The sequence below is a fragment of the Anomaloglossus baeobatrachus genome, chromosome 1 (assembly GCF_048569485.1).
Source record: "Anomaloglossus baeobatrachus isolate aAnoBae1 chromosome 1, aAnoBae1.hap1, whole genome shotgun sequence".
NCBI classification, from domain to species: domain Eukaryota; kingdom Metazoa; phylum Chordata; class Amphibia; order Anura; family Aromobatidae; genus Anomaloglossus; species Anomaloglossus baeobatrachus.
In genome coordinates, this window is record NC_134353.1 from 510,636,281 (window position 1) to 510,648,281 (window position 12,001).

The 12,001-nt window shown below is 51.3% G+C and overlaps 1 protein-coding gene across 1 annotated transcript in view; it reads right to left on the minus strand.

The window, feature by feature from the left end:
- NCBP1 (nuclear cap binding protein subunit 1) overlaps positions 1-12,001 on the minus strand; it is a 191,436-nt gene that overhangs the window by 122,705 nt on the left and 56,730 nt on the right. The window contains exon 5 of the mRNA XM_075316096.1: positions 10,016-10,123. Coding sequence (XP_075172211.1) covers positions 10,016-10,123 — 108 coding nt within the window. The remainder of the gene's footprint in view (positions 1-10,015; positions 10,124-12,001) is intronic.

A 12,001-nucleotide genomic window follows, 5' to 3' on the forward strand; every position in this document is an offset into this window, starting at 1 on the left:
GCAGATTCCCCCAGGGGCTGCGGAGGGAGCACGGTCCCAGTGCCTGGTGACCGGTTAGGATCCCACTTCACCCAGAGCCCCTAAGGGATGGGGAAGGAAAACGGCATGTGGCTCCTGCCTGTGTACCCGCAATGGGTACCTCAACCTTAACAGCACCGCCGACCAGAGTGGGGTGAGAAGGGAGCATGCCGGGGGCCCTGTTATGGGCCCTCTTTTCTTCCGATAAAATCAGCAGCTGCTGCTGACTAAATTGTGGAGCTTGCGTGCATGTGTGCCTCCTTCAACACAAAGCATAAAAACTGAGGAGCCCGTGATGCACAATGGGGGTGTATAGGCAGAGGGGAGGGGTTTACACTTTTAAGTGTAATACTTTGTGTGGCCTCCGGAGGCAGAAGCTATACACCCAATTGTCTGGGTCTCCCAATGGAGCGACAAAGAAATAGTTAGTAAATAACATTTCCCACCTGTCTACTTTAAGTCAGCGCAATTTTCAAAACAAATTTTTTTTTCATTAGGAAGTTAGAAGGGGTCAAAGTTCATCAGCAATTTCTCATTTTTCCAACAAAATTTACGAAAAAGAATTTTGTTTACTTACCGTAAATTCTTTTTCTTATAGTTCCGTATTGGGAGACCCAGACATTGGGTGTATAGCTTCTGCCTCCGGAGGACACACAAAGTACTACACTAAAAAGTGTAGCTCCTCCCTCTGAGCAGATACACCCCCTGGATAACCAGATCTAGCCAGTTTAGTGCAAAAGCTGAAGGAGAATAGCCACCCACAAGTAAAGACAGAGCAAGAACCGGAACAACCGGAGACTCTGTCCACGACAACAGCCGGTGATAACACGCGGAACAAGAAACTGGCAACAGGGAGGGTGCTGGGTCTCCCAATACGGAACTATAAGAAAAAGAATTTACGGTAAGTAAACAAAATTCTCTTTTTCTTTAACGTTCCTATGGGAGACCCAGACATTGGGACGTCTCAAAGCAGTCCATGGGTGGGAATAAACAGAAAAACTGAGAAGTAGGCAGAGCCTAACTTCACAAATGGGCGACAGCCGCCTGAAGGATGCGTCTGCCCAAGCTCGCATCTGCCGAAGCATGAGCATGCACTTGGTAGTGCTTTGAAAAGGTATGCAGGCTAGTCCAAGTGGCAGCCAGACAGACCTGCTGAGCCGTAGCCTGGTACCTGAAAGCCCAAGAGGCACCCACAGCTCTGGTCGAGTGTGCCTTGATCCCCGGCGGGGGAGGCACCTGAGTACACTGGTAGGCATCGGAAATGGCCGACCTAATCCAACGAGCTAAGGTCGGCTTAGAAGCAGAGAGGCCCTTACGCCGACCTGTAGTTAGCACAAAGAGAGGTGCACCGCCTAAGAACAGCGGTGCGTGACACATAGATCCGGAGCGCCCGCACCAGATCCAGAGTATGCAACGCTTTTTCAAAGCGATGAACAGGAGCCGGACAAAAGGAAGGCAGGGAAATGTCCTGGTTAAGGTGGAAAGGAGAAACCACCTTAGGGAGAAAGTCCGGAGTCGGACGGAGAACCACCTTGTCTTGATGAAAAACCAAAAAAGGTGACTCCGAAGAGAGCGCAGCCAAATCAGAGACTCTCCTGAGGGAAGTTATGGCCACTAGAAAGACCACTTTCTGTGAAAGACGAAACAAAGAAACCTCCCTAAGAGGCTCAAAGGGGGGTTTCTTCAAGGCAGTGAGGACCAAATTGAGGTCCCAGGGATCCAAGGGCCGCCGGTAAAGCGGAATGTGAGACGCGCCCTGCATGAAGGTGCGGACCTGAGCCAGCCGGGCGATACGCCGCTGGAAAAGCACTGACAGAGCCGAGACTTGTCCCTTGAGGGAATTGAGGGATAGTCCTAGCTGCAGACCGGACTGTAAAAAGGACAGAAGGGTCGGCAAGGAAAAAGGCCAAGAAGCATGGCCGGAAGAGTGACACCAGGACAGGAAAATTCTCCAGGTCCTGTGATAGATTTTGGCCGAGGAAGACTTCCGAGCCCGAGTCATAGTGGAGATTACTTCAGGAGGAATACCAGAAGCCGTCAAGATCCAGGACTCAAGAGCCACGCCGTCAATTTGAGAGCCGCAGAATTCTGGCGGAAAAACGGACCTTGTGAGAGAAGGTCTGGACGGTCCGTAAGATGCCACGGCACCTCTACGGACAGATGGAGCAGGTCTGGGTACCAAGCTCGCCTGGGCCAGTCCGGAGCAATGATTATGACCCGACGGCCCTCCATTCTGATCTTGCACAGGACTCTGGGCAAGAGAGCTAGAGGGGGAAACACGTAGGACAGACAAAACTGGGACCAATCTTGAACCAGAGCGTCCGCTGCAAAGGCCTGAGGATCGTGGGAGCGAGCCACGTAAACCGGAACCTTGTTGTTGTGCCGGGATGCCATTAGATTCACTTCCGGAGTGCCCCACTTGCGGCAGTTTGACTGAAACACTGCCGGATGCAGGGACCACTCGCCACTGTCCATCGTTTGACGGCTGAGATAATCTGCTTCCCAGTTTTCCACGCCTGGGATGTGGACTGCGGATATGGTGGACTTGGAGTCCTCCGTCCATTGAAGGATGCGTTGAACCTCCAACATTGCCAGGCGGCTGCGTGTCCCGCCTTGGTGATTGATGTAGGCAACCGCTGTCGCGTTGTCTGACTGTACTCGGATGTGCTTGCCCGCCAACAGGTGGTGAAAGGCTAGGAGAGCTAGAAGCACAGCTCTGGTTTCCAGCACATTGACTGAAAGGGCTGACTCGGACGGAGTCCAAGTGCCCTGCGCTCGGTGGTGGAGACATACCGCTCCCCAGCCGGATAGACTGGCATCCGTGGTGAGGATCACCCAGGACGGGGCCAGGAAAGAGCGCCCCTGAGACAGAGAGGGGCCGAAGCCACCACTGAAGGGAGCCCCTGGTCTGTGGCGACAGAGCCACTAGCCTGTGCAAGGAGGAAGTCCGCTTGTCCCAACAGCGGAGAATGTCCAGCTGCAGAGGACGCAGATGGAACTGGGCAAAGGGAACAGCCTCCATTGACACCACCATCTGACCCAGCACCTGCATTAGGTGCCTGATGGAATGACGGCGGGGCCTCAGCAGAGAGCGCACCGCCAGATGGAGGGACTGCTGTTTGACTAAGGGCAGCTTCACAAGTGCCGGCAGAGTCTCGAACTGCATCCCCAGGTACGTGAGCCTCTGGGTCGGAGTCAGAGTGGATTTGGGCAGATTGACAAGCCACCCGAATTGGGCTAGAGTGGCGAGAGTGAGCGAGACACTCCGCTGACAGTCTGCGCTGGATGAAACCTTGACTAGAAGGTCGTCCAGGTAAGGAATCACTGCCAACCCCTGGAGGTGCAGAACCGCAACCACTGCTGCCATGACCTTGGTGAATACTCGAGGGGCCGTGGCTAACCCGAAGGGGAGAGCCACGAATTGGAAATGTTCCTCTCCGATTGCAAAACGTAGCCAACGCTGGTGTGAAACTGCAATTGGCACATGCAGATAGGCATCTCTGATGTCGATGGATGCTAGGAAATCTCCTTGGGTCATTGAGGCAATGACTGATCGCAGAGACTCCATGCGAAAATGCCGCACCTGAACATGCTTGTTGAGAAGCTTGAGATCCAGGATGGGCCGGAAGGAACCGTCCTTTTTGGGGACTAGGAAGAGATTTGAGTAGAAACCTCTGAACCGTTCCCGGGCGGGAAGCGGTACAATTACTCCGTTGGCCTGCAAGGATGCCACGGCCTGAGAGAAGGCGGCGGCCTTGGAGCAGGGGGGAGTTGACAGAAAAAATCTGTTTGGCGGGCTGGAAGAGAATTCTATCCTGTAGCCGTGGGAGATGATATCCCGCACCCACTGATCGGAGACGTGTTGAAACCACACGTCGCCAAAGTGGGAGAGCCTGCCACCGACCAAGGACGTTGCTGGCGCGGCCAGATAGTCAAGAGGAGGCTGCCTTAGTGGCAGCCGCTCCTGCGGTCTTCTGTGGACGCGCCTTTGTGCGCCAGTTGGATTTTTGGTCCTTGGCTGAGTTAGTGGACGAGACCGAGGGCTTAGAGGATGACCAGTTGGAGGAACGAAAGGAACGAAACCTCGACTGGTTCCTACCCTGGACAGGTTTCCTGGTTTTAGTTTGTGGCATGGAAGTTCTCTTCCCGCCAGTAGCTTCCTTAATAATTTCATCCAGTTGTTCACCGAATAGCCTGGATCCAGCAAAAGGGAGCCCAGCAAGGTACTTCTTTGAAGAAGCATCTGCCTTCCACTCTTGAAGCCACAAGATCCTGCGGATAGCGAGGGAATTAGCCGAAGCCACCGCAGTGCGGTGAGAAGCCTCCAGCATGGCAGACATGGCATAGGATGAAAAAGCTGAAGCTTGGGAAGTTAAGGCAACCATTTCGGGCATAGATTCCCTGGTGAGGGAATGCATCTCCTCTAGAGAAGCAGAGATGGCTTTGAGAGCCCACACTGCTGCAAAAGATGGGGAGAACGAGGCCCCTGCCGCCTCATATACAGATTTGGCCAGAAGGTCAACCTGGCGGTCAGTGGAATCCTTAAGAGAGAGGTGCCATCAGCCACTGATACAACGGTCCGGGCTGAGAGTCTAGACACCGGAGGGTCTACCTTTGGTGAATGAGCCCACTCCTTGACCACCTCAGGTGGAAAGGGAAAACGGTCATCAGAACCACGCTTTGGGAAGCGTTTGTCAGGACAGGCCCTAGGCTTGGTCACAGTGGCCTGAAAGCTGGAGTGGTTAAAGAACACACTCCTTGTCCGCTTAGGCAAGGTAAACTGGTGCTTTTCTGCCAGAGAGGGTTGCTCCTCTGATACTGGCGGATTGAGGTCCAGTACAGAATTAATGGACGCAATCAAATCACTAACATCTGAGTCACTTTCGGACAGATCAATGGGGCACATGGAGGTAGCCTCCGAGCCCCCAGTAAAGGCATCATCCTCGTCCTGCGAGCCAGCTCTTGAATCAGAGCCGCGGGACGAGGAAGGAGAGGGGACCCTGCGTCTCCTTTTAGGAGGACGGGGTCTGGGACCAGATGATGAATCCTCTGTGAGCTCCGCTGAGAGAGGCCTAGCAGCAGAGGCACCCTGTGAAGGGGGCTGATGCATGTTCAGCAAAGTCCGGGACAGCTGTCCCATGGAGTGGGCAAAAGACTGGGAGATTGACCTAGAGAAGGATTCTACCCAAGCCGGGGGTTCAGCCACAGGAGCCGGAGCAGCCGGAGAGACCACTGGGGGGGCGATTCCAGGCTGAGGCATTGTCAGGGCAGAGCAGGCATCACAATGTGGATATGTGCTCGGTTCAGGCAGCACGAGCTTACATGCAGTGCATACTGAATATAGCTTTGGAGCCTTGCTCCTCGTGTGAGACATGCTGCTGAAGTGGGGGCTCTTGCCAGAGTGACCTCCAGAGAGTATATACGGAGACCCACAACCCGAGGTTGTGGCTTACCAGACCGCTGGAGCGATGTTGTGTGCCCTCCAGATCTCAAAGCCCGGACCCCCAAGCACCTCAGCCAGGGATGCTGCAGCCACTGCTGATTGCAGAGAAAACGCTGATAAAATGGCGCCGGAGCGAGGAGAGGGGGCGGGGTCAACCCTGAGAGCGGGATCTGGAGGGCCAAAGAGACTTACAGGGGAGCAGACATGTACTCAGTGAGGAGTGTCTCTCCCCTGTGTAGAACGGCCGCTGGGCGGAGCCACACTGTCCCTCTGCATGAATGACATGCGAGGGCAATGAAACCGAAAGTAGGCCTCCGGCGAAGCCGGGGCCTAAATTTGAGCGGTGCGGCCGGCGCGCAGGCACCATCGGCGCGGTTCTCAGGCGACAGCCAGAGAACCCGCCGGAAATGTCACAAAAAACACTCAGCACACTCTCCCCACATAATAAAAGTACAGGGACCTCCAGAACATAAACGTCTCAGGTACTTAGCTTGCTGAGACGCAGGGCCATGTCCCTGGGGATGAGTGCTCCGTCCAGCAGGATCCTGAAGGGCTGCGGATGGAGACCGGTCTCCTGCAAAGCATGGAGAACCGTGCTGGCTCCCACTTCAAGCCAGAGCCCGAGGGATGGTGAAGGAGCGCGGCATGTAAGGCTCCAGCCTTGGAATCAACCTTAACAGCACCGCCGACACAGTGGGGTGAGAAGGGACATGCCGGGGGTCCAGACTTGGACCCGCTTTTCTTCAAAATCTTTCCAAAAATGAAAAATCAGATGAGAATGCATGTGTGGATGTATGCCTCCTGAACACAAAGCAATGAACTGGCTAGATCTGGTTATCCAGGGGGTGTATATGCTCAGAGGGAGGAGCTACACTTTTTAGTGTAGTACTTTGTGTGTCCTCCGGAGGCAGAAGCTATACACCCAATGTCTGGGTCTCCCATAGGAACGATAAAGAAATAATTTTTTTAGGGACTACATCACATTTGAAGTGACTTTGAGAGGCCTAGGTGACAGAAAATATCCAAAAGTGACCCCATTCTAAAAACTGCACCCCTCACTGCTCAAAACCACATCCAAGAAATTTATTAACCCTTTAGGTGCTTCACAGGAACCAAAGCAATGTGGAAGGAGAAAATGAAAATTTAAACTTTTTAAAACACAAAAATGTTACTTTAGCCATAAAATTTTAATTTTCACAAGGGAGAAAAAAGAGAAAGTGCACCCTACAATTTATGGTGCAATTTCTCCTGAGTACGCTGATACCCCATATGTGGTAAAAATCAATTGTTTGGGCGCACGGCAGAGGTCGAAAGGGAAGGAGCGCCATTTGAATTTTTGAGTGCAAAATTAGCTGCACTCATTAGTGGACGCCATGTCGGGTTTGAAGACCCCCTGAGGTGCCTAAACAATGGAGCTCCCCCACAAGTTACCCCATTTTGGAAACTAGAGCCCTCAAATAGTTTTTCTAGATATTTCGTGAGCACTTTGAACCCCTGGGGGCATCACAGAAGTTTATAACGTTGAGCCGTGAAAAGAAAAAAAAAATTTTTTTACCACAAAACTGTTGCTTCAACTAGGTAGCTTTTTTTTCACAAGGGTATCAGGAAGAAAATGCACCATAAAATGTATTGTGCATTTTCTCCTGAGTACGCAGATACCCCATATGTGGTGGAAATCAAATGTTTGGGCATACGGCAGGGCTCGGAAGGCAAGGAGCGCCATTTGAATTTTTGAGTGCAAAATTAGCTGCACTCATTAGCGGACGCCATGTCGGGTTTGAAAACCCCCTGAGGTACCTAAACAATGGAGCTCCCCCACAAATGACCTCATTTTGGAAACTAGAGCCCTCAAATATTTTTTCTAGGATGTTTGGTGAGCACTTTGAACACCTGGGGGCTTCAGAGAAGTTTATAATGTTGAGCCGTTTTTTTTTAACCACAAAACTGTTGCTTCAACTAGGTAGCTTTTTTTCACAAGGGTATCAGGAAAAAATACACCATGAAATTTATAGTGCATTTTTTTCCTGAGTATGACGATACCTCATATGTGGTGGAAAGTAATTGTTTGGGCGCATGGCGGGGCTCAGAAGAGAAGGAGCACCATTTGACAGCAAAATTGGTTGGAATCATTAGCTGACGTAATGTTGCATTTGGAGACCCCCTGAGGTGCCTAAACAATGGAGCTCCCCCACAAGTGACCTCATTTTGGAAACTAGACCCCCTCAAGGAGTTTATCTAGATGTTTAGCGAGCCCCAAGGGGCTCCACAGAAGTTGATAATGTTGAGCCATGAATACAATTTTTTTTTTTTACCACAAAACTTACTTGAACCAGGTAGCTTTTTTTTTCACAAGGGTATCAGGAAAAAAATGCACCATAAAATGTATTGTGCAATTTCTCCTAAGTACGCAGATAACTCATATGTGGTGGAAAGTAATTGTCTGGGTGCATGGTGGGGCTCAGAAGAGAAGGAGCACCATTTGACAGCAAAATTGGTTGGAATCATTAGCGGATATCATGTCACGTTTGGAGACCCCCCTATGGTGCCTAAACAGTGGAGCTCCCCTACAAATTACCCCATTTTGGAACTATACCCCCCCAAGTAATTTATCTGGATGTTTGGTGAGCCCCTTGTACCCCCAGGGGCTCCACAGAAGTTGATAACGTTGAACTGTGAAAATGTTTTTATTTTTTTTTTTTTTTTAAACCACAAAATTTTTGCATCAACCAGGTTGTTTACAACGGTACCAGGAAAAACTGCACCATAAAACGTATTGTGCCATTTTTCCTGAGTACGCAGATACCGCATATGTGGTGGAAAGTAATTGTTTGGGCGCATAGTGGGGCTCAGAAGAGAAGGAACGCCATTTGACTTTTCAAACGCACAGATGCGGTGCACTGATCGGCCGCTGCAGGACGCACGGTCGGATGAGATACAAAAAGCGTCAGGGATACGGAAAAAAAACAAAACAAACAAAAATGGAGCACGGATGCCGATCCGTTATGTGCATCCCTGATCAGAGCTCGGCGGGACGCACGGACAGATACGATACAAAAAGCGTTGGGGATACAGAAAAAAAGTCACGCCAAAAATTGACCACGGATGCAGATCCGTTATCTGCATCCCTGATCAGCGCTCGGTGGGACGCACAGACGGATGGATGAGGTGTAAAAATGGACAGGGGATACAGAAAAAAAAAATATTATACTCACAGTACCCAGAGGATTAGCAGGAGGATCACTGACCAGAAGAACTGCAGGAGGAACAGAAGGCAAGCGAGATGGACAGCTTTACAGGAGCAGCAGGCAGGACGTTGGACAGATCAGCAGAAGACCCAGGAAGGACCCAGCAATGGAGGCAGATGTGATCGGGCCAGTGAAGACCTCGGACAATCCGGTGAAGGCAGGTAAGAAGACGTCGGGGGGGCAAGCAGATGGGGAGTGGGAGGGCGGCAGATGGGGAGCGGGAGGGCAGAGGCAGAAGGAAGGAAGCAGAATAGAGGGCGGGGGGGCAGATCGTGGCGTGGGGGGGGCACGGGCAGGGGCCATCGCGGGAGCGCGCAGGGGCCATCGCGGGAGCTGCAAGGTGAGCACAATACTCACGTGGAGCAGGAGCTGCGACATCAGCGGTGGCGTGGTACCACAAGTACCAGCCAGTACACGCTGCAGACATGTTGGGGGGAGGGTTCGCAGACCAGCACAGGCCTGGGGAGGGCGGCCAACTGCAGATCAGACCGCCCCACTGCACACTGATTGGAGCGATTGCGCGTCATAGCACAATCGCTCCAATCAGTGCTGCAGGGACTGGGGGCGACATGTTAGAGCTCCAGCTATGATCTGCTGCGGCACCTCATAGCCGGATCTCACAGTATCGCACTAATTCAGGCGTTATTTTTGCCGACATCAGTGTGAATGTGGTTGGCGGTTCAGATTTGAACAGCCAATCACATCGATCGTCGATGGGGGGTGGCGATGCCACACCCCCCTGGGGTCAAGCAAAGGCCCAGCAGGGGACATCATTTGAAAGCCATTGCTATGGCCATGGCAATCAAATGAACTTTAGGCAGTAAAGTTACGTCCCTGGTCGTTAAGTCACGTTAAAAATAGGACGTAACTTTACTGCCCACGGTCGTGAAGGGGTTAAATTTACCGCGCAAAGCCATCGTTCCATTGCAGCACTTGTGACCAGCTGATCAAAAGAAAAAAGCATGGATACTGTTAACTACGAGGCAGTTCTTAGGGCTCCAGTCCAAGGACCACAGATCACTGACAGTCCTGCAAATCCATTCACACCAACCCAATAGACATTAGGACTGGTTAAGGCTAGTCTCACACATTCGTCTTTTCGCCGGATTGGTGGATCCGGCGAACTCCGGTACAGTGTATACAGTACAATGGCAGCATGACAAGCACCGGAGCATGTGACCTGGAAGTTGCCGCACTGCCATTGTACTGTATACACTGTACTGGAGTGCGCCGGATCCACCAATCCGGCGAAAAGACAGATGTGTGAAATGGCCCTAACTTTAGTAATTTTATATACTGCCACACTTACCTGAGGTATTTCTTCTTCCTGTGTGACCCCAACAAAATTTTCAAACATTGCTACCATAGAGGGTGCTGCGATAACATGGCAATTCACAAGGTCGGACAAAAAGCGGATCTTTATGTTGGATAAAGGGGAGAAAGAAACAAATATGTCAGTAGTGTCTTCCATTACTGTAAACCCGCAATTTTGCTAGTGGAAGACTCCAGTTTACAAATACATTTTGGTTAGTGATGTGCGAGCACTACAATGCTTGGGTCTCAAAACGAGCAGTCAGATGGGCTTGTCGCGTGTGCAGAGTATAATGGAAGTCTATGGGGACACTAGCAATTTTTCCAGAAGATGTTCAGAAAAATGCTCAAATTCCCCATGGAATTCCATTATGCTCAGTATGCGAGTCGAGCCCGTCCAAACACCGACTCATTACAAGTACAGAGCATGGTAGTGCTCGCTCATCACTAATTCTGGGCTACAATATAACTCAGCTTGGACATAGGAGAAAGGCATTCGCTTTCCTCTTGGCACTTGCTAACACAGTACAGTTTTACATTCAGCTTGTATGGACACAAAAAAAGGGAATTTTGTTTACTTACCGTAAATTCCTTTTCTTCTAGCTCCTATTGGGAGACCCAGACAATTGGGTGTATAGCTTCTGCCTCTGGAGGCCACACAAAGTATTACACTTTTAAAAAGTGTAACCCCTCCCCTCTGCCTATACACCCTCCCGTGGGCCACGGGCTCCTCAGTTTTGGTGCAAAAGCAGGAAGGAGAAAACTTATAAATTGGTCTAGGGTAAATTCAATCCGAAGGATGTTCGGAGAACTGAAGACCATGAACCAAAAGAACAATTCAACATGAACAACATGTGTACACAAAAGAACAACCAGCCCGAAGGGCACAGGGGCGGGTGCTGGGTCTCCCAATAGGAGCTAGAAGAAAAGGAATTTACAGTAAGTAAACAAAATTCCCTTCTTCTTTGTCGATCCATTGGGAGACCCAGACAATTGGGACGTCCAAGAGCAGTCCCTGGGTGGGTAAAAATACCTCGATAAAAAGAGCCGAAAACGGCCCCCTCTTACAGGTGGGCAACCGCCGCCTGAAGGACTCGCCTACCTAGACTGGCGTCTGCCGAAGCATAGGTATGCACTTGATAGTGTTTCGTGAAAGTGTGCAGACTAGACCAAGTAGCTGCCTGACACACCTGCTGAGCCGTAGCCCGGTGTCGCAATGCCCAGGACGCACCCACGGCTCTGGTAGAATGGGCTTTCAGCCCTGAAGGGAGCGGAAGCCCGGAAGAACGGTAGGCCTCGAGAATCGGTTCCTTGATCCACCGAGCCAAGGTTGACTTGGAGGCCTGAGAGCCCTTACGCTGGCCAGCGACAAGGACAAAGAGCGCATCTGAACGGCGCAGGGGCGCCGTGCGAGACACGTAGAACCGGAGTGCTCTCACTAGATCCAAAGAGTGCAAATCCTTTTCACACTGGTGAACTGGATTGGGGCAAAAGGAAGGCAAGGAGATATCCTGATTGAGATGAAAAGGGGATACCACCTTAGGGAGAAATTCCGGGACAGGACGCAGAACCACCTTATCCTGGTGAAAAACCAGGAAGGGGGCTTTGCATGACAGCGCTGCGAGCTCAGACACTCTCCGAAGTGAAGTGACTGCCACTAGGAAGGCCACCTTCTGCGACAGACGTGAGAGAGAGACATCCCGCAGCGGCTCGAAAGGTGGTTTTTGAAGAGCCGTCAGAACCCTGTTAAGATCTCAGGGTTCCAGCGGACGTTTGTAAGGTGGGACCATGTGGCAAACTCCCTGCAGGAACGTGCGGACCTGCGGAAGCCTGGCTAGACGCTTTTGAAAAAACACGGAGAGCGCAGATACTTGGTCCTTGAGAGAGCCGAGGGGTAAAACCCTTGTCCATTCCAGATTGAAGGAATGAAAGAAAAGTGGGTAAGGCAAACGGCCATGGAGGAAAACCGTTATTAGCGCACCAG